This window comes from Colius striatus, chromosome 7 (assembly GCF_028858725.1).
Source record: "Colius striatus isolate bColStr4 chromosome 7, bColStr4.1.hap1, whole genome shotgun sequence".
In the NCBI taxonomy this organism is placed as follows: domain Eukaryota; kingdom Metazoa; phylum Chordata; class Aves; order Coliiformes; family Coliidae; genus Colius; species Colius striatus.
In genome coordinates, this window is record NC_084765.1 from 19,027,393 (window position 1) to 19,049,627 (window position 22,235).

The 22,235-nt window shown below is 39.1% G+C and overlaps 1 protein-coding gene across 5 annotated transcripts in view; it reads right to left on the minus strand.

The window, feature by feature from the left end:
* Positions 1-22,235, minus strand: part of KMT5B (lysine methyltransferase 5B) — a 29,629-nt gene that overhangs the window by 1,615 nt on the left and 5,779 nt on the right. For 2 of the 5 annotated variants that reach the window (XM_061999516.1, XM_061999514.1), the window contains exons 2-9: positions 19,510-19,752; positions 18,471-18,618; positions 9,094-9,259; positions 7,699-7,808; positions 5,422-5,588; positions 4,747-4,766; positions 4,424-4,560; positions 1,652-1,848 (exon numbers count right to left, since the gene is read on the minus strand). In XM_061999516.1, the coding sequence (XP_061855500.1) occupies positions 1,652-1,848; positions 4,424-4,560; positions 4,747-4,766; positions 5,422-5,588; positions 7,699-7,808; positions 9,094-9,259; positions 18,471-18,618; positions 19,510-19,669 (1,105 nt within the window). In that variant the 5' untranslated portion in view covers positions 19,670-19,752. Of the gene's footprint in view, positions 1-1,651; positions 1,849-4,423; positions 4,561-4,746; positions 4,767-5,421; positions 5,589-7,698; positions 7,809-9,093; positions 9,260-13,421; positions 13,487-18,470; positions 18,619-19,509; positions 19,756-22,235 lie in introns of those variants that run through there. The other 3 variants (XM_061999515.1, XM_061999518.1, XM_061999517.1) reach the window with 3 other exon arrangements.

Sequence of the window (22,235 nt, forward strand, 5' to 3'; positions counted from 1 at the left end):
CCCACTTCCAGATACCGAGGTTAGCCCATTTATTTCAAACACTTCAACATCTGTGAAAGGGGCTCAGTAGCACACAGTAAGGAGTGAGGCTGCTCAACTCTTGACTCTGACGTGAAATGAACTGACCAACAAGAGCACCTGAACACCAAGTCTGCTCCCAAGACACCAACTTTGCTTTTTATTGAATTTCTACTTCTACCAATTTTTTTACAAATCCATCCCACATTATCCACAGTTTTTACTGAATTTTGTTCCAGCAAAATCTGAGGATCAGTATGCTCTGGTATTAACTCCAGATTGTTTTCCTACAGGAGGAGGGATAAAAAAAAAAAACCCACCACCTCAAACCTTAAGAGCTGCAACAGGTTTGGTTCCAGGCACCCAGAAGCAAAGTTCTGTCTGCCCAGGGAAAGCTGCAGCTCTAAAGCTCTAACCAGAGAGAGTATGGGGGTTTGGGTGGCAGCTTTTTTATATTTGTATATATATTTATATATAATACCACAGCAGCAACCAGGAGCTGGATGGAACTGTAAGATTTTACGCGTCTCCAAACTTGTTTGCTAGTTAAGTCAAAGTCTAAGTTATTTACATTGCGCCTACACTGAGGGTAGTAAAGGGGGAAAGTAAAGAAATGATACTACTCCATGAAGAGAAATCTCTCGGGAGCAGCACAAACCAAACATCCTTTCCGATTTCCTCTGAGATTAGTTTGCTAACTGTGGGTGTGGAGATGGGATAGCTGCCCAATTTAAAGGATTTCTAAAGGAAACAATCACTTGTTTAATAATCTCTATTATTAAGAACATTTGCATGTCCAGAGATGGGCAACAGAACCAAGGAAGAGTCTGAAGCACAGGTCTGATGAAGAGCAGCTGAGAGACCTAGGGATGTTCAGCCTGCAGAAGAGGAACCCGAGGGCAGATCTTCCTGCTCTCTGCAACTGACAGGAGGCTTTAGCAAGGTGAGGGTCTCTGCTCCCAAAATACAAGCTATAGGATGAGAGGAAACAGTCTGAAGTTGTACTGGCATAGGTTTAGATTGGAGACTAGGAACAATTTCTTCACAGAAATGGTTGTTGGCCCTGGCACAGGCTGCCCAGGGCCATGGTGGAGTTCTCATCCCTGGAGGGAACCCAAAACTGTGTAGCTGTGGGGCTGAGGGACACAGTTTAGGGGTGGCTGTGGCAGTGCTGAGGGAACAGTTGAACATGATGAGCTTCAAGGTCTTCTACAACCTAAATGGTTCTGTGATTCTGTTTACTTAAAAACTGTTTTCCTACACAATGTCAACAATTCACAGTATGTTTTCTTTCCTGAACTATCCTACTGCATGTGACAGTTTACCATATTTTGAAATACACATGTTACTGAGAGAACTTTAACTGACACGTTTAGAATTACGACACTATTTGCTTTTGATAGAAATCAAAGGAAACAAAACAAACCCAGGCCACCTATTGTTCTTGAAACACTTAAGGAAAACTCTGAATTTGCTATTTAAGGTGTCTTTAGATTTCTGAATAAATTACAGTTCTAGAAATCAGTATTCAAGATGCATCTCAACACCATGAGAGGAATTCCATCATAGTCAGAGGTTTTCATGTTTTTACAAAACCTTTAATCCTGTACTCCAAGCTTCTCCCCTTACTTACTTGCATTAGCTTTTTCCTGAGTGGTATCTGCATCAGTGTTAGAGCTGACGGACTGGCTGTCTGAGTTTTTGCTGCTGTCACCCAACTTTTTAAGTCTATTCAATCGTTTGTCTGTTTCTCTCAGTCCATATTTACTATTAATCACAGGAGTAGGTGCTGGCAATCCCACTCTTGATTTAAAAGCACCAGTTCCACGTCTACAAAGAAAATGAGGACACATTAATAATTCTTAATATAAATGGAGAACTTTGTTTCATATACAATAATTTGAGTACCAGATATATTTGGATAAACCACACCAACAACCACTAAATTTATTAGCATTTTGTGGGCTGCACACTTACCCCATTTTAATAAAATGTGCAGAAAAATCTGCCATTGACATCTTACAAGAAAAATTGCAGAAGCAGGTTTCCCTTGCTATTTTAGTATCATTTCATAGTCAAATTATACAAGCAAAATCAAAATACATTAGCTCAAAATACTATTTATATTAGCTTTGATAGCAACTTCTGTGTTTCCTGATTATGTCAAGCTAATAAATAAATGCTAGCTTTGGTTACGATGCTTGTGACTGCAACAGCAATAGTTGTGAAGCAGAGAAAATGGAATAAGATTATCACATAGCTCTGTGTTCCTTAACTGAGATATTCCAGTATGTATTTACCGTGAAAGTGAAATGGTTGAGCAAACCTAGAACTTATGTTTCAAGTAATTAGAGAAAAATCTTGAAGATTGAAATTCCTCTCCCTGCATTTATCCACTACTACTAGGATTCTTTTGATGCTTTGTAATAACCCAGTACATTCTCATTTTGCAGAACTATTGAAGATAATTTCAATTTGGATTTGTGTTGCATTGAAAGAGCATCATAAAAACTTAACCAAAAGTGTACCAAAAAGATCACACAGGATCTCAAGTTCCACAAGTTACACAGTATTTGTTCTCAAATTAACTTGTCTTTGTTTCATATAGAACATTATTTGAGTTTTACTTGGAATTCTGCAAATTACAGACAGCACAAGACCCTAAAGTGAACTGAGCAGAAGCAAGAGCGATTTCAACTCAGAAAGCAGAAGCATCATGAACCACCACAACTGTCTCTTGACATGCCTGTGGTGCCCAGATGTCTCATTTCACCAGCACAAACAGCCACCTCGTCTAAAAAGAATACAGGTACATATGTAGAAGTAGGCAAATTTTCTTGGTGATGACTTTTGGAGTCTTGACAAGAACACTGCACTCTGCCAACCTTCACACATCTCCCAAACATACCCCGAAAATTCTTCGCAGTCCAGCATTTTAACATTACATATTAACACTCTTTACAGCATAGTCAAAATTAGGTCACTCAAAAATGATTTTCCTGTGTGACAGCTGCCACATCAGTGTTGGCCAGAACTCGTTTTTCCTTCCTCAACTCCCCTAATTTAAAATCTCTCATATTTGATTGCTGCAATGCAACCTTGTGACTGAAAAGCAGATTCCTCAAGTTAGAATTACCCAGATGTTACGTTTTAAAACCAAACAGTTTCCTGTACTTCAGATATGAAGAAGACAAGTTAGTGAAAATGTTAGGACATGTAAATTGGTTCGTCCTGAAAGAGAAAGTATGTCTGTGCTACACTGAATTGAAGACTCAAGGCAACTTGAGAAAAAGAAACCTTTCATTCCAAGTGACAAGGAAAGAACAATCATGGAGCCAATTTATTTGATGTTAAAGAGCTCCCAAGACTTAGGGTCTCTACATAAGGTCCAAGACTGTACCTTCACTTGCAGCAACATCTACTAACATCATATGAGATTGGACAGGAGGTGCACATAAGATTTTTCCTTGAATTGCAGAAATTGTTAGTTACCAAAACAGCTAGTAAAAATGAAGGTATAATCATAAGACTATTCTTACGTAGATGCACTAAGCTCTTCCTCAGTATAATTCATATTTCCTCCTTCAATAGGTTTTTTTCTCTCTACAGTTATGTCAAAGAGTAACAGAATTGCTATTGTGTAGCTTTTCTTGGGACTCAGTGAAGCCCTAGCAAACAATGTTGAGCCTCCACGCTCACACTAAGCAGAAGTTTTAACATGGCAAAACACAACTATGACATTCTTTCAAATGATTTTGGGATGAAGCTAGGTTAGGAGAGCACAGGTGAAAAAAAACCCCAAACCTAACAATAACTTTGCTACTATTGTACGACAGACAGATATGTGCAAGTCCTCTCCAAACCAGCAGATCTTTATGAATGGATGAACCCTCCAATTCTAATAACTTGGGGTGAAATCTCCTTGTCTATTCCTAGCAGAAGGGAACTTCAGAACAACACAGAAAACGTTACTGAAATTTGCTTTTTCCAGTGCAAAAAAGAGCAAACATTAGGGGTCAGTTACTAACGGTCTCATAGAAGCTACGACTGCTTTTCATTCCAATTCCCCTTTATTCAGTACACTGGATGATCTCTAAGGGTCCCTTCCAACCACTACCATTCTATGATTTTATGATTCTATGTATTTTTCAGACTATATACTTTTTGTTATTCTCGTTTTGAACTATTTCAGAACACAGAATCAAAAGAAAAAAGAATGCAGAATTCTCAGGAAACATGACCATGCAGTAACAACATATATAAAAAAGTTGTTACAACAAATAGTTAGGAAGCAATTATAATGTGTCCAAGAATCTGAGTGCTCATCATCAAGGACTTGCGGCTTCACAAAATACATCATAGGTATGCCCAGTTCCCTTTGAAACTTATGTATGTCAATGCATACCTTTCACAGGTGTAACATTCGCAGTATTCGTTGTTTTCTCCAAAAAAACCATCTCCATAGTAACAAGAGATCTCTTCTCCAGGTTCAATATCTCTTAGAGCTTTCACACATGCTGTATCTCTGCCCGTTGATACAAACTGGGGAAGGAGATGACAGGAAGGGGGAGAAAAATAAAAAAAAGACCCACAACCAAAAGGTTAATCATTAAGGTTGAACGGTATCTGAATTAGAAACAAAGGTAAAATAGTTAGAGAGGAAAAGGTGCAGGGGGAAAGGGAAAACAAAATGTGGGGTGCTTTATTTATTTTTAATTTCTTGCTTACCTTACAGTTAGGTCTGCAATCTGAAAAAGGTCCAAAAGATAAAGTCAATTAACTGTTGATAAGACCTGAAACATGAATAGTTGTAGATATCTAAAGTAAGGATTCACTCTGACTTCAGTAACTGTAGAATCTCAACTAAATACTGGGAGTTAGGTTATTATTGAACAAAGCTACACATGAAGAGATACCTGTTTTGATGTAGTTTGGTTTCTGAGCTCTTCCCTACACTATCACAAACTTCAGTTTCCCTTCTCTAAGGTAATATATTTATCTTAGATCCTATCTGCCTTTCCTTCAGCATACAAATGCAACAGAATCAGTTACATTTCTGTGCAAAAGGTTAAAGAAGGCTTAAGATGTCCACCTCATAAATACACTACTGTTGACTAAGTTCACAAAGAATTCAAGGTAACACACACCATTTTTTTGCCAGGGCAGAAGTTTCAGTGAAGGCAGGCAGCATCACTTCCTAGAGCCTTCCCTCAGTTTCCCCATTCACAGCTGACGAGTGCTGCTGTAGGGAAAATCCCTATAGGACTTTGTCCTACAGTAATCCAGCATGCCAGATTCAGACATTTTCTCTAAGCTCCCATGTTGTTCAGCTCACACATAACATCACTTCTGAGCAGAACCACTTATGACCTGTAACATTGCTCCCTTGTCCTTAGGGCTCACCGTGATTGATAAACGCAGCAGGACCAAGCCACAGCTGTGCACAGTTTTTCCGTGTGGAATACATGACACTGAAGTCATTTTCCCCATGTCTCAGCAGCATGTTTTCTTCCATTTCTGAGAGTTCAGCAATACAGCCCACAAGTAATTCTATTTTATCATTTCGTTTCCTTTAATGTAAAAAGAATAGCAGAGATAAGCACATGCATGCCAAAACTGCAAACTAATTTCACAAAAAGAAAAGCTGTCAATAACAGGAAGTGTTTGGTAAACCATTTCTCATCCCCTATAAACCTCAAAGTTTAAATCAGTTGCAGCCAGGATATTAGGCTAAACAGACATTTTATCAGGCATGAAAGAGATGTTTTTATGCTACTACATAGAATGAATTACATCAATTCTGACACACATTATCACAATTGTTTCTACAATTTCCTGAGACTGTATGCAAGAAATTGCAAGAGCTGATTACTTCAGCTTCTACAGTTGTTAAAATCAGACATAAGACGTTTTTATTTGTGCACACTCTGTCCCCATCAGCATGTAAGACATCCTGACTTCCTCCAGCTGCTCTTGTTTGCATTTCCTGGACTAGTTTTCGTCAGGAAAACACTGGATAGTGAAGACGCTTGGAACTCCATGTCTCCTTAACAGAAATGCACAGAACTGACTCAAAAGTAAAGCCCGAATTCACACAAGATATTTTTCTCTCTCATGAGTAGCTCTTCAGCATCAAACGTGGTCCTTCAAATAAGCCATTGTGGGGATGGATGGACACCATCAACAAAACCCCAAGAAAGCCTTGACACTTTCATGTGCCAGCAGCCAACCTGCCACCAGAACTACATCAGATCACAGGCACTGAACACTCCATCCAGGAAGAAGCCCATAGTTTCCATTATCTCGCAAGGACAGTTTCCACTACTCTTTAGAGTGGCCATATTCCTCTGACACAGATGAATATGGAGATATTAAATACACACACAGAGTACAAACTAGAAGCCAAGCCTTTGAAGTGCAAAACTCTCCTTTTATGGAGAGTGCAGAGAACTGTATAATTCTTGTGTCTTAATAGTTTTCCAGGTATTGGCAGGGCTAACAAGCAGCCATCCTGTCTTCCTCTCAGGTCACTCCAGATTTTGACCATGAGAAGTTAACTAATTTTCAACACACCTGAATACAAAACTTCCACTCTGAAGAACCATCCAAGGACAGAATTAAAAAGAAACAAAATCAACTAAAAAATACTGATTATAACATGACTGCAGAACTTCCAGTTATAGTCACAAAGAGCTAGAAACTGGTCTTGGCCTTCTTAAAGCTTTCTCTGCTACACAGTGAGGCTTTAGCCTCACGGTACCATAGAATAATAGACTGGTTTGGTTTGAAAAGAGACTTAAAGAACATCTCATTCCAAAGCTCTGCCACGGGCACGGACACCTTCCACTAGACCTGGTTGTTCCAAGCCCCAACCTGCCCTTGAACACTTCCAGGGATGGGGCAGCCACAACCTGTCTGGGCAACCTGTGTCAATGCCTCACCACCCTCACAGGGAAGAGCTTCTCCCTAATATCTCATTCTAAACCTCCCCTCTTCCAGTTTGAAACAATTTCCTCTTGCCATATCACTACACGCTTACAGCTTGGTACGCCACCAGCGTGACATCCAGCCACTCAACCCAGGACAGTACAAGACAATGTATCATCATCTCAGATGTGCTGCTATGAGTAGTCACTGCCAAAAAGTAAAACAAATCTCTATTATGAAGGGGAAGGAAAGGGAAAATTTATTCTGAAATCTGAATTAACCCAGGGATCTGCTGGTCCTGCCATGGCTGTGTTTAGAATGAAACTCAAGATGTGCCAAAATGAGATGGTGAAATATACTGGGGTACCAACTCTGTTTTTACAAGAGACATTAACATTGCACAATCAAAACATACAAATAACACCCCCTTGTTTCATAAAGGTGAAAAACTCATTTCCCCCACACTTATTTGTTGTATAACAAATCCAGCATAACGCGAGACTTGTGTTTCACTCAGGAGAAACTGTATGGCTACATCCAAACGCACAATGGAGTCCTACAGCTGCAAGCACAGTGCTCTAAGTACTTACCAAAAACAAACAGCAAATTTAATTTGTAAGCAAAACTACTAAACTTTTTATTTCATAGGTTGCAGTTTTAATTCTAAATCGTACTTTAAAAATATATTTAAAACCAGAAATCTTTAAAAGTAATTGACAGAAATGAAATGCAACAGTACACTACACTTCTTACCATTCTTTTGTTGCAACAATTTTGGCTCCATTTTGTTCAGAAGAATATCGATTACAAGGCAGTATCTCAAACCCACTGTCAGTTGCAAACATTCGTAAATAAATAAATACCTGCCATGAAAGAAAAGAGTACTCTTCTGTTACAAACAAAACAAAACCAAACCAGTGAGAAGCTTTATATAAAAATAATGAAAATCAGTGGAACTGCACCAAAAAATCCCACCCACACATAAAACAGATATTGCAATGGGATGTTGTTTGCTGAAAGGCATTTTTTATTATACATTTTAACTATACATGTTAGCATTAATGTTATCTCTGCAGAGTGTCTTACAGGAATCCTCACATGGACAATGTGACTATCCAAAGAGTTTTAAAAAAATTAAAGATGCTTGAAGGGCACAAAATTGGCCCAACCAATGAAAATAGGTAATTTCTTCTTAAGTAGTTGCATTCGAAAATTCTTCACAGATCTTTAAGCACCCCTGAGACCTATTAATCTACACTAACCACTTTTCTTCATTCCAGTTCTGAAAAAGATATTACTTCCATGAAAAATCTAGGCAGTGAATTCAAGGACTGCTTGATCAATTCTTTTTTTGGTTAAGTATGGTTGTGTTCCTCAAAAAAACACTTCAGGAACGCAAAATTTACTGCCTACTTTTTACTAAAGTACATCAAATCTAGTAGTGTAAAGTAGGCCAAAGTCCTTGTGGCTGCATCTGCAAACAATGCACTCATTCCTAAGGGAGATGTTTTGGGTTTTTTTTGAAGTAAAAAAAAAATTACTATGATTTCCTTGCAACTTTGAGTGTCAACAACCTTTATGCTATGTGCAAAATGGATCTGGAGTGTGGGAAGTACAGGAAGAGGAATGACACTCCCACATAAAGCCCCTATACCAAAACAAACGAGTTGTTTTGGGGCAGCAAGGCTTTTCTTTTTTCCTTGACCTTTCCTCATGACACAGTTTGGTTTCTAATAGCTGTAAGTTTGAAAAAATACCACCACAAAACAAGCAAACAACAAAAGAAGGGGAAAAATCCACCACCCCCTCTAAAGAAAGGCAGAATTTCTCAAACTCTTGTCTCCTGGAAATAAGTCTTCTCTCTTCTGCTTGTGACTTAAGCCAACAGCAAGAGAGGCAAATATGTTTTCTTTTCTGTCTGTCTAGTAAATAAAAGGCAATAATAACTTAACCCAACATTAAAAAAACAGGAGGGGGTAGAAGCTAGCTGGGTTTTAAAACCAAGAAGAAAGTTTCTGTTAACAAGTAATCAAACAACATATAACAGAGCGGTGGATTACTTTACTACTGTTCAATTTCTAAGAAATTTTCACATTTTCTTAGCCTTTTAATAATCTGAAAAAGCACATTAATTACAAATACACCTACATGTTCCTTGAACAACCTTTCCTGCATTTTGTTCTTGTTAAGAAAATAGTGCCGGGCCCAGTCACCTGACGTCAAGGACTTGAAGGCTTTTTCTAAGTGCTCATCTTTCTTAAAACGTTCAATCACCTCTTTTAGTTCTTCTTGCCTTCCTTTAATAGGTCGAAATCTGAAAGAAAAGAATAAAGTTAGTCCAGTCCACTGTTATTCATTCTCAATCCTTTCTTACAGTTACTCGAAGCAGAGAGTAATATGCTAGCCATGGAAATATCTCCCAGCATCAAGAAGCTGACCCTTATGTACTCAAATCCTAGAGCCTGGTTTCCCAAGGTAACAGCAGAGGTACAGTAAACCCAAGCAGAGTACTTGGAACATTAAAACCCTCCATTTGCTGAGAAGCACAATTTATACAACAAATCTCTGATAAAGACTAACCAACACAGAATAATATTTCACTGCTTTCAAGGTTTATCATTTCAAACCAAGCAACTAAAGAACTAGTATAATAAAAGTGTTACTGTCCTTAATTTCCCAATAAATTTATTATCATTAAAAGTGCACATGCAAAAACAATCCAGCAAAGTAACTGGAGGCTGTAAGTTGCCTCATTAAAGTTGGTAGCAAGGCACCTACGGACAGTTCCGGCTTTTGTAGCTAGACTGAGGCATGTGTGTGTGATTTTTAAAACTGAAGCCCTCTACAACCCCCCATACTAGACTAAATTTTTCAGATGGTTAGACAGTGCAACTGAGCAGACCAAGAAATCTCAAACCAGAAAAAAATTCACAACTACTTTGATTTCAAGTCCAACACAAAAAACCCTTTAATTTTGCCCAACCCAAAGCCTTATTGTATTGTCAAATCCACTGTATGAGTTTATGGAGATTGCAAACAATATCTGTAATCATATAAAACATGACTCTTAATGACTACACAAGGAGTACCTATGAATAACAACACACAGCATAGATATCACATCTAGGGAAGACTGCAACCTAATGCAATCAGAAGACTTTTTCCCCAAAATATCAGCTACAGGAAACAGGTAGCTGAGAATCCTAGGTAGGTCAAATCTGAAAAGAGACCTCTGTTCATTAGCAGAGAATTCTATCTTCTTCTCAAATCTTGAGATTTAAGAAAATCTATCCTTCGTTGTCTTCAACAGGAAAAAAATTGTTACACAGCAAAAGTCTACATCACTGCAAGAAGCAGCAGTACCATTTTTTGAGCCACAAAACCTTTAAGCGAAAGCAGAACTTTAAATTACAGGTGATGTTGAGTATAAATTACTTTTGATTGAGCACATACCCATATATGCTCTGCTCTGAGGTAGAGGTGTGCTGTGGCAACTTTTACATGTATGAGCAGCCTAGGGGACTCTACAAAGACAAAAATTTTCTAGGGTTATGAGAAACAGTTTTGTGCAGCTCCTTTTAGAATTCTCGCCTTCTGCTTAGACAGCATATGACAACAGTGTTAAACTACCAGCTTTTGATTAAATCTCTAGGATTTCGTCTCATTACTTGATGCTTGAAGTGCATTACCGTGCTGATTTTATTTCCTCTTACTTACCAAATGAAGTCTGTATTTCATGACAAGAGTAAACAAGGGGAAATAAAACTTGGTCTACTACCTCACTGACACTCTGGTATTTAAACAATCTTATCATCTGGCTTATCTTTCATTTTGTCATATAAGACAGTAAGAGTTTAATCAGAAAGAACTAGTAACGATGAGGATTCAGCTTCCTTCAAGAGAAGTAAAATGATGTATTTATGGTCCTAATACAATAAAGGCAGATCTACCAGCAGCAGCATTGCTTCCAGCAGCAGTGCAGTATAGCAGTGCTACTGCTTTTACACATCTCCACATTCTTCATCTGAAAAACTTCCTTGTAATATGACGACTAAACAATCTTTTAGATCTTTTTTAATAGAGCAAAACTTATCAGCATCAACTCATAAGCTTTCAGAGAAGAAGATACAGTAAGTAGTTCTGAGAAGATTTTAGGTAAGCTTTCTTCTGGCTGGGATAACATCTAACAAGACAGCAAGAGTCAGTCAAGAAATTGGAGTATGCACTGTGCATACAAAAGCTGCCTAACAAGCTGCTGAGACCTCATCATGGAGGAAAACTTCCTTCAGACTACAGATGACATGATTGGTTTTATTTTTTTTTCTGTAGCACAGTGAAGTCTCTCTTGATGTTCTAGTTAGACAAGAGTATCTCCCAGTTCTCTGAATTCCAGAAAGACTTCTTGCAGGTTTGACAGTCATAACTCACAGAATTTCTCAGACATTAAAGGAATTTAAAAGGCTACAGCCTGAATGACTAGTTTCTAAATAGGACTTGCTCTCATTTTCAGTTTCAACTGTAAACAGTTTTCCCAAAAAGGACCCAAATGTACCTATACCACAAGAACAAAACAGCAATACGCATAAACATGACAGATCAGCACTTTGTTTATATCTTTACCTGCAAACATTACGGGAGGAAAAGCCACAGGATTTACAGCTAAGATTGGTCTTCATCTGTCTATTCCTGCTGGGTTAAAGAAATGATTGTCCTCTGTCTTACAGTGGCTCTCAAGATCTACAGAAAAAGAATCACCACCCTACGTTTTCTAGCACTTAGAAGCACATTTTATAGCCCCAAAGTAACCACTCATATTTCAGGTCTTTCATAACACATTACTCTCAGGCTGAGGAGATGTCTACCTGACTGGCTGGGTTAGGTAGCTCAGAACCCGGTCCTAACCTTTTAGAAGTCACCCATGGAACTCCATGGATAATATTCAGCATGTGTTTCTATGGGTTCTTTAATTCCGTTAAATCTCTAGCAGAAACTTGTAGAACATCATTCCTGAGAAGCAGAATAATTAAGTGTATGTTGAAGTCTTGAGAAGGCCAAAAAGATAGCTGGAAACAGGAAGGGTTGAAGAAACTGTGAAAACCCCAAAACACTGAAAGGTCAGATGAACGTTACACTATGCCAGGCATCTGATGTTTGAAATGGGAACCGTTTTTTTGGGTTCAACAGGCCTCCTGTTGCATTGCTATCAAAATGTTGTATTGATATATATATATTTTTTTAAATAGTGACAAGACAGAGATAATGAGAAAAGATAAAAACGAATCCAAACAGGCAAGAAGTGTCCACAAGTACCTGGAAAAATGCTGGAAACTAACATCACAATGTACAGCATTTCATTTCAAGGGTTCCCAAATCAGCAAAACACAATGACACTTTGTAGCCTGAGTGAGCTGTTCACAGCTCAACAAGCCTGTGTGCACTGAACTGAGAGCATATGAAGTATGAGCTAATCTACCACAATCCAGATTCCTCAGGAAAGCTTCAGAACTTTCACAGGTGTATATCTGGCTATACTTTAAATGGCACCTTCTAATTTGGGACACTGAACAAGCCAATATGTTAAGAAAGCCTAGAAGAATTTGAGGGTCTGCTGATAGACACTTCTCTCAGGAGTATCAGGAAATAGCAGTTAACTCAGTCTTCCCCAGCACTACCTACAAAAAAGCCAATGAGTTTTGAGAAGCAACCTTAAATACTATCATTTTGGTGTTACAGGGCTTGCTCATTTACACATAGCATTAAAAATATCTACAAATCTGCTGTAAGAGTCTACACAACTGGTTTTGAGCACCACTACAAAGAGAGCCTGAAAAGGCCCCATGGCTAAACATACATAAACTGAGCCAAAGAAACTGCCTTTTCAGTGTCAGTGAAACGGGAGACTAGCTCAAAAAAGAGAAAGAGAGAGACAGAAAGAGCACAGGAAAACAATCAAACCAAACCAGCCAATCAGTCTTTAAATAAGAGAGTCAATTAAAATCAGAATTATTTATCCAGACTCCTGGCATGCTCCTATGAACAGTACCATTAAGTTCCAACACAGAAACTGAGTAAAACAACTCTGGGGTTTGAATCTGCTCACAGGCACAGACTTCTTGAGCTGTACAAATAGCTTCAGGGGTCAGGTCTCACACAGCACATGGAGTCTGCCACAAAACAATCTCTTACTAAAAGTAAACTAAGAATGAAAACCTCAGCTATCCCAGTATCTTTAAAGAAATAATAATAGCCCTTTTTCCTGACAAGCTGGAGAATTGAAACTTGTCACGCTTCCCTACGAAATACTTATTTTTCCCTAGGCAACAAGATCCAAACCAGCTATCGCTATAGCACTTTCAAAATCAGCCAGAAGATGATCTTTTCCCAGTTAACAGCAAACTGAGGTTGTCTCAATAAGGAAGATGTAGGAAAATGGCTAGGGGAAGCAAAGCTCTTTCTCTCTCTCAAGTTTCTCTTACCTCGGGAATACTTAAAGAGTCTTGAAACTCCAAGGTATAAAGCCAAAGGTCAGTGAGATGCTTGCCTATAAAGGAAGTTAAAGGAGAGTTTCTGGTAAGTTCAGAAGCACAGTACCTTGCTCAGTCTCAGTCACTGAGAGCAGGAAGTCTGAATAAAAAGGATAAGTCAGAGATCCAGTAAGGAACTCCACAACAGCCTCTCAACAACAGGCACTTTGTCTGGATGATGTTTTTATTTAAGTGGCTAGGAAAGACAGCAAGTTACTCTTCATCTAATAGCAGAGATTCAGCACAGAAGCTGAAGCTGCAAGGCTGTTAAGCTTTCAACATAGCACAACAAGAGCTGAAAATCATCTATGTAGAATAACTGGCAACAATTTCTTTAGTTAACATATATCTTTGCTTCCACTCCACCCAGCTCTGTAGCAAGAGTATCTCAATGAAAAGCCAGCATATATAAAAATCAACTTGTTCTCTGTGTAATCCCTAACACTGCTAATCTGAAAAAACCCCTCACCCTCTATAAAGGCCAAAGTTCAAACTGGCATTTTTAATGAAGAAAGTTATCCACATTAATTAAATTTCTTGAACTGAAGCTATACATGCACCAGTGTGGTCAAAACTCCAATAAAGCCTAGAATAGAAGTAAAGAAAATTCTAACATCCACATAATTTCATTGTCCTTAATAAGGTTAGCAAACAAATGCTTTTTTAAAATAAACATGGGGTCACAAAAAACCCCACCCCCCTTTTCTTCATTCCTATTCTGACACTCCACATGGTAAATTTAATTTAGTAGTTACCATGACAACTGAACATAACCCACTCCATCTTTTGGAGATGTAACACTTTCAATTGAAGTTAAAGGTGTAACTACACAAAAATATGCAAGAGTTAGGTAGTGGGTGTTGCACTGAGGGGATACAGAGTGGTTTGGCTGCCTGTGGAGGTGGGAGGTTGGTTGTGATTTTTTTTTTAAATCCAAAACATTCAGCAACAACAAACCAGTTAGTTCCAACATAATCACTCTATGTGATTACACACAGTGAGGGAAGAAAATCTAAAAGACTTTACTGAATTAAGTTATCAGCAAAAAATAAAGAAATGGAGAAAATAGATTTTACACAGAAGCCAAACAAAATAATTTTGGAAAGTACACAATGAGGTGAAGAATGTAAAAGCTTCATTTTGAAACAAGGTATCACACCTCCACCTAAGAGCTGCATACCTCTAATTCAGTACGTCCATAGTGCCACAATACACAAGTGGAGTTACATGGCCAGCTAATCTTATTCAGCAGAAGCCATATTACTTATCTACCTCCAAATCCTGCATCATCAATACTGATCTCTTCAATTATTATATTGAAACAAACTAAAAAGTGCAGAGAGATTCAGCACGGACTCGTGGATGCAAGTGACAGGAACCTACTCTGCCCTCTTTGTCTTTACCGCTCAATGGTAACTCTAAGGGACAAAGGGTAATGTTGTCTGTCAACTTGAGGAACAACAGATGGTTTACACCAAGGCCAGCAATTGCTCTTCATGCAGTGCTGAGAGAAAACATTTTTCCATACATCATTCCAAAACACTTCTTTTTGCCATGGAAAACATGGAAATTCTGAAAGCTTGGTCCTTTAGACTCACACTATCAGACAAAATCACCCACACTACACACCAGTTTGCAACTTCACATGGCATTAGGAGATACCCTGAGATTCACCTAAAAGAGACAACAGGTCTGACTTCCATCATCACTTGCAAACTTAGAAAGACATTGGACCTGCCCTCAGCATTCCCCAGCATGATGCTGGTGTTTTAGGGAACCAGGAAATGGCAGCAACTGGTAACAGCAGCAGCATGATCAGGAGTCTGGCTTAAGATTTAAATACTAACACATTCGTATGCAAGACAGTAAAGAGTGGATTAGCCATCAAGGCATGCAACTTCAAGATTCAGTGCTCAGTCTGAGAAAAAGCATTTGAAAAAAAGGATGGCAAAATAAGCAAGAATTCACCTGGCTTTTTACAAGTGTCAGTTTTAATCTCTGGTGTTAGACAGCCTTCACCCCAGGAAGCAATAACTTGCAAAATCAGTTTTGTTTTTACAGAAAAGAAAGGCATGCCAGACTAAGTAAATCTTACAGTCATATAGCCTTTGTAACAAAAAGCCAAAGGTCTGATATAACAGGATTTGTACAAGAAATAACAAAGCCTCTTGGAAGAGCTATACTTGACAGGATTTTCTTCTTAAATATATTTTTTTTTTACTAACTGCTAACCTGCTATTTCGTCACAACAAGAGCTATCAATTTAATGAAAGAATGACCATAAAAGGCCTGAAGCTCTGAAAACAACCTGCTTGCTCACAGAAATCCAGGAAGATGAAAAAAGTTACTTTTGGGTAAAGCCACTGAAGACCTCTCCCAAGCTACATTCTATACTGTTCATCAAATCCCCAGTGACAAAAAGATATTTCAGAAGAACACTGGACAAGCTCACTGGGGGATCCTTTGAGAGCTAGTCTTCAGCTCTTTCAGACATTACTGACTTGACACCATACAACTTTACACAGCCAACAGTCCAATTCCCAGGACAGAGGACATTCAGGAATTGCAGCACTTTATTTTCATGGGCCTTAGAAAGAATAAAAGAAAAACACAATCACGTTCTTGTCAAATAACAATCAGATTCCTGCTGCCACTCTACCATAAAATCACTAATTAACTATAAAGAACATGAAAACCAAAGATGTTCCAACATAATCCAGGTATTTTACTAGAACGTGAAAATCAAAGATGTTCCAACATAATCCAGGTATTTTACTAGAACGTTAGGAGGTTTTTTATTCCAATATCCTCTGGGCAAAACAAGAGGTCTTTATCAACTCTTAATAAAAGGAATGAATGAAGTACAGGAAGTGCTTACATAGAAGACACCTATACATACAAAACCACAGACATGGATTCCAGAGGTAAGGTGAAGTACAACTTCAGCAAGTAGCCATCAACTCACCAACTACTATTAGCTGCAAAAATACAAATATCTTACATGTTCCAACAACAAAGCAGAACACTGGCACAGTCACTTCCAAAGTACATCTTCAAATAAATTTAACCAAGGGAACAGGAAATATTTGCTTGCCATCATAAATGGCTGTTGTATTTTAAGTGTAACTCAATAGACAAATTATGTAACTGAGACGACTTCATCATGCCGAAGCAGAAGATGCTCAATATAAGCTGTAAATCTTCATTTCTACTACAATCATGTATTGGAGTAGCGGCATCTGGTAGTTTGAAAAGAGACTAGTCTTTCCACGTCTGCTCTCCCCTTCCTTCCTTCAAAGCCATACAACAACAATCAATCTCAGGAGCTCTAGAAAGACTACAGCTTACTAACTGGAAGGAGATGGTCCATCACAGCTACAACGCCAAGTAGATGTCATGACTGTACAAAACAGATAAACAAGAACTATTCTGATGTCTTCCTTTTAATCCATTGCAACAACAGAAACTCTCTCATTAGGACATTAGGAAAGAGGCAAGAAGATGTGTTTCTGGTAGAAGTTGTGAGCCTCACCTAATATTTCTCGTAGTGCTCCAAGACTATTAACTATTGTCCTTGAAGACTGCCTGTAACTATTCTCGAGGTCTGAGAAAGGAAGAAATACATGATGATAGTCTTTTGATTCAAATAAGTAATATTTGAAGTATTTTAGGTGTTGAAAACATATCAGCAGAAAACATTGATGAAAGTAGTTTTTCTGACTATTAAACAATGAATACATCGTTTCCTTGGCAAAAAAGCAAAGGACTGACTATCATTCATGCGACAAATCAAAAAAAGTCTTTTGACCATACATATGTAGCTTGTCTAACTGCTGGAAAATACAAAGACACTCTGAACTAAACTGTAAGAGTATCTGCCTTGACACTGGTTTGGACACAATGTGCTTATTGTAAACAATAGTAGGGAGGGAACAGGGAGAACTCAAACATTCCTCTTAAAGATGGATGTTGTGCTCTGTAGTGAAAAAGAGAAATCTCTTTGGAGTAAGTTTACAGTCATTTGGACCACACTGCTGCAATTTCATGTGCAACTCATGCTGTCGGGAGATACCAGAAACCATTTATGTTATGAGACAACAATTAAACTACAGTAATTTTTGGACCAATCAGCTTGTTACATACAAACAAAAGTCTACTTAACTGATACTCTGGTTATGTGACTGTGCTGCACAGGTAAACTGTTCTTTAAAAACAGCCACAGTGAGGGCTGAGCAGCCTGTTTCCCATGATGTGCTGCCTGGAAACCCCAGCTCTTCTTAATGTGCAGTAGCAAGCACACTGATCCTATTCTGAGAAACTTATAATTTATATATCACTTCTCCAGTAAGAACCTGTATGCAAACAAAAGCTTAACAGAGTTCTAGAAAATATAATTTATTGTAGGTCTCTAAAACAGGAAGAAGCATGCAACAACTAAAGCCTACGACCACATCAAATTTAGACCAGAACTTATTCAGACAGCTGTCTAACAGTGCACAAGCAAGTTCCCAGTGTGCACATTAATTTGTCTTGTACATACAGATACATCTGAGCAGCTTTCCTTCAGCATGGGTCTACAAAAACTTAAGATCAAGTGACATTGACACTGAAGTGCTCAGGAACCGCATCCCTCTTTTGATGTTTTAAGAGTAAGAACAGGGAAAAAAAAGCACCCAGGCACTGAAATAAACAGGAAAGTTCCTAAACACTTCTGTCTCTGAAATACTTCAAATGACTAAGCTAGGAAATTGTGTCTATTATCAGCCGATTGTGCAGCATTAACACCCACAAGGGCTAAGAGGAAGACCTGAGAGTGTTACAACGGCATGCTGCCCCAGAGCTGAGTTCATCTCACATGCAACACCACTTTACAGGCAGAAGCTACTCAGGAACTGCCATTTTTTCGGACTTTTGTAGACATGTAAGAAATTCCACAGTTTTGCTCTGATTACATCGAACTGAGAACAGAAATTATTTTCTGGAAAAATAAAGACAAGTTACCTAGTATTCATTTTGTGTGTCTGAAAACCTAAATAGGGATCAAGAACCAAACTTGTTGCTAGGTCATCATTTTCGCACAGCTCCTTGGCAGACATTCCAGAAGAAGGCACATAACGACTTTGACCCTCAAATCCTGAAGCACTGCTACCTGCAAATAAGAGAGCATAAATTAGGTATCTTTTAAAGAATATTATAAAGTCCAGCTACACTAAGGGACAGACAGCTACAGGGTGGAGACAAAAATACAGAACTAAGGAAGGCGAGAAGAGTATCTGAAGAAGGAGGAGCACAGTCAATTTTACCCTTGTTTTCCTTATTTATGTAGCCACCAATGGACGAGGTATTTTACAACATTTTATGAGTGTCTTTAATGTTGGCTTCCTTCTTTCGCTCCCCAAATACAAGCACCTTTGCAGACCACACAGCTCAGCAATGCCTGCCTCTAAAATTTCTGACCTATAAACACATCGAAGCCACAGAAACTGCAAAGCTGATTCTCACTAAATCTGAATAAAGGACTCACTCTGAATTTGTATTCAGCCCTTCACCCCAAAAAATAGCAAAAATAAAACCCCATTTTCCTTAAAACTGTTTTATAATGACTAGATAGACATGACTTACTCCAAAATGTGCACTCACTAAAAGCTGGGCTAGTAATTCAAATCACACTACTTCTCACTTTGCACCAATTGTGCATTTTATACTTACTACCAGATCAAAGTTCATTCACATCCAGTTATTTTCACTTAACTTTTCAACTGATACGAAGAGTTCCATATTCTGGAAGTGAGTGAACAGGTTCAACAAATACAAACATAACCAATACCTCTGATGACAGTAGCATGCTGAAGGCAGAGCTCCTTTGGGAATTAAAACAGAATCACAGAATGGTAGGGGCAGGAAGGGACATCTAAGATCACCTATTTCAGTCTCCTACTAAAGCAGGAAAGACAAGACAGCAGACAAAACAGAAACCTGCCTCGCAGACTGATAGGTGAATCACATGCACCACTAAGCCTATGCATAAACATGAACATACATCTGCTTGATCTTCTCTCAACTCCATTTTTGGCCGTCTTCGGATTCTCCTTTCCTGCATGCTGCAATTTGGTCTGATTCTGCACATGGTCATTAGACGACTTGCTTCCACTTCTTCTGCCATTCACCACCATGGTCTTGGATTCTCCCAGCCACTTCATTCCCACAGACAGTCTGACTCAGTTGCATTTAGTCACTTTTCAAAAATCTTGGAGAAGTTGATGAATAATTTCAGTTCCAATTCCTACTGGAAGCAAAACAGAAATGTAATTAGAACTCACTGAGAAGGGATTTTTCCAAGACATCGATGTCAACAAAAAGAAAAAAGGGAAAAAAAAGGGTAACAAGGTGAGGGAAGAATGATGGTCTGCATTTGCACTAGTAAGAAAGAAAAGCAGTTGGAATCATAGAACGGTAGAGTTGGAAGGGATCTTTAGAGATTATGTAGTCCAATCCCCCTGCAAAAGCAGGTTCACCTAGATCAGGTCGTACAGTTGGAGAAGACCTTAAAGATCATCGAGTCCAACCAATAATGTCACACTACCAAGGTCATCACCAAACTAAATCATACCCCTCAGTACTCATCTATGTGTCTTTTGAAAATCTCTAGAGATGGTGACTCCAACACTTTCCTAGACAGCCTGTTCCAAAGCTTAATAACCCTCTCAGTGAAAAAGTTCTTCCCAATGTCCAATCCAAACCTCCCCTGGTGCAACTTGAACCCATTTCCTCATGTTCTGTCATTCATTAGTGGAGAGATGAGATCGAGTCCAAGAGCATCCAAGAGTGCTGAGGGAGCTGGCTGATGTGGCTGCTAAGCCACTCTATCATTTTTGAACATTCAAGAAAGACAGGTGAGGCGCCTGAGGACCAGAGAACAACAAATGTCACCCCAGTCTTCAAAAAGGGCAGGAAGGACGACCCAGGAAACTACAGGCCAGTCAGCCTCACCTCCATCCCTGGAAAAGTGATGGAACAACTTATCCTCAGTGTTGTCACTAAACATATGAAAGAAAAGATGGGTTATCAGGGGAAATCAACATGGATTCACCAAGGCGAAATCCTGTTTGACCAACCTGACAGCCTTCTATGAGTGCATAACCAGCTGGCTAGATGAGGGGAGAGCAGCGGATGTCATCTACCTTGACTTCAGCAAGGCTTTTGACACTGTCTCCCATAACATCCTCATCAAAAAGCTCAGGCAGTGTGGCTTGGATGAGTGGACAGTGAGATGGATCGAGAACTGGCTGAATGACAGAGCCCAGAGGGTGGTGATCAATGGCACACAATTGAGTTGGAGGCCTGTGGCCAGTGGAGTTCCACAGGGATTGGTTCTGGGGCCAGTCTTGTTCAACATCTTCATCAATGACCTGGATGAGGGGACAGAGTGTACCCTCAGCAAGTTCCCTGATGACACCAAACTGGGAGGACTGGCTGATTCCCCAGATGGCTGTGCTGCTATTCAGCGGGATCTCGAGAGTTGGGCAAAGAAGAATCTCATGAGGTTCAACACGGACAAGTGCAGAATCCTGGGGAGGAACAACCCCCTGCACCAGTACAGGCTGGGGGTCGACCTGCTGGAGAGCAGCTCTGCAGAGAGAGACCTGGGAGTCCTGATTGATAATAAACTAAACATGAGCCAGCAATGTGCCCTCGTGGCCAAGAAGGCCAATGGCATCCTGGGATGCATCAAGAAGAGTGTGGCCAGCAGGTCAAGGGAGGTTCTTCTCCCTCTCTATTCTGCCCTGGTGAGGCCTCATCTGGAGTCCTGTGTCCAGTTCTGGGCTCCTTGGCTCAAGAGGGATAGGGAAGTGCTGGAGAGAGTCCAGCACAGGGCCACCAAGATGATCAAGGGACTGGAACATCTTTCTTATGAGGAAAGGCTGCGGGAACTGGGGCTGCTTAGTCTAGAGAAAAGAGGAGACTGAGGGGGCAATCTCATTAATAAGTATATAAATGGTGGACGTCAGCAGGTTGGGGCATCCCTCTTTTCCAAACGGAAAAAAAACACACCAGAAAACTGTCAAAATTTTTGGAATGGGAGTGGAAGAAAGACATTAAATCTTTATTTAAAAAAAAGAGTTTGCAAAACTCTCAATGATGACCTAGAAGACGTGAGCTACTATTTTTCCTGTTCTATGTAATAAAAACCACGTCCCAATCTACAGTAAAATTTCAGCTCTAGTGAAATACATAAATGGCCAGCAGAGCAGATGCTGGTTTTGGTCTGCAGTCTCAATGCCTTTTGCATAAGCAGTGATAAACAAGCCACTAATGCTTTTGTATATCGTGTGTCTCACTCTTTGTAACTTGAAAGAAGAAATCTGACACTGAATTATACAATTATTTTACAATTGCATTTATGCATTAGCAATTCATTTACTTGGTTTTCACACATCCTCCTCCTACTGCTTCCTCATGAGGAAATAAATTGTGCCTTTTCTTTATACTTTCATTAAAAAAAAAAAGCACATTAATGCTCCATGTAAAAGACATTGCAATCTGGGGGGCGAAATTCACAACCAACTAACTGAAGTTTTGAAAAGGGTGTTTTGTAGAAATTCTGTCTTTCCTCAGTTAAAAGTAGAAAAATACCTGATTTTTTTGTCACATGTCAAGATCATGTTGCTACTTAAAGCTATAGAAATATTTATGGACAGCTGACTAGTAACTACATTACTTACGAAGATTCAGAAGATTGAGGTATAGGAGAAAAAGAGTAGAGAC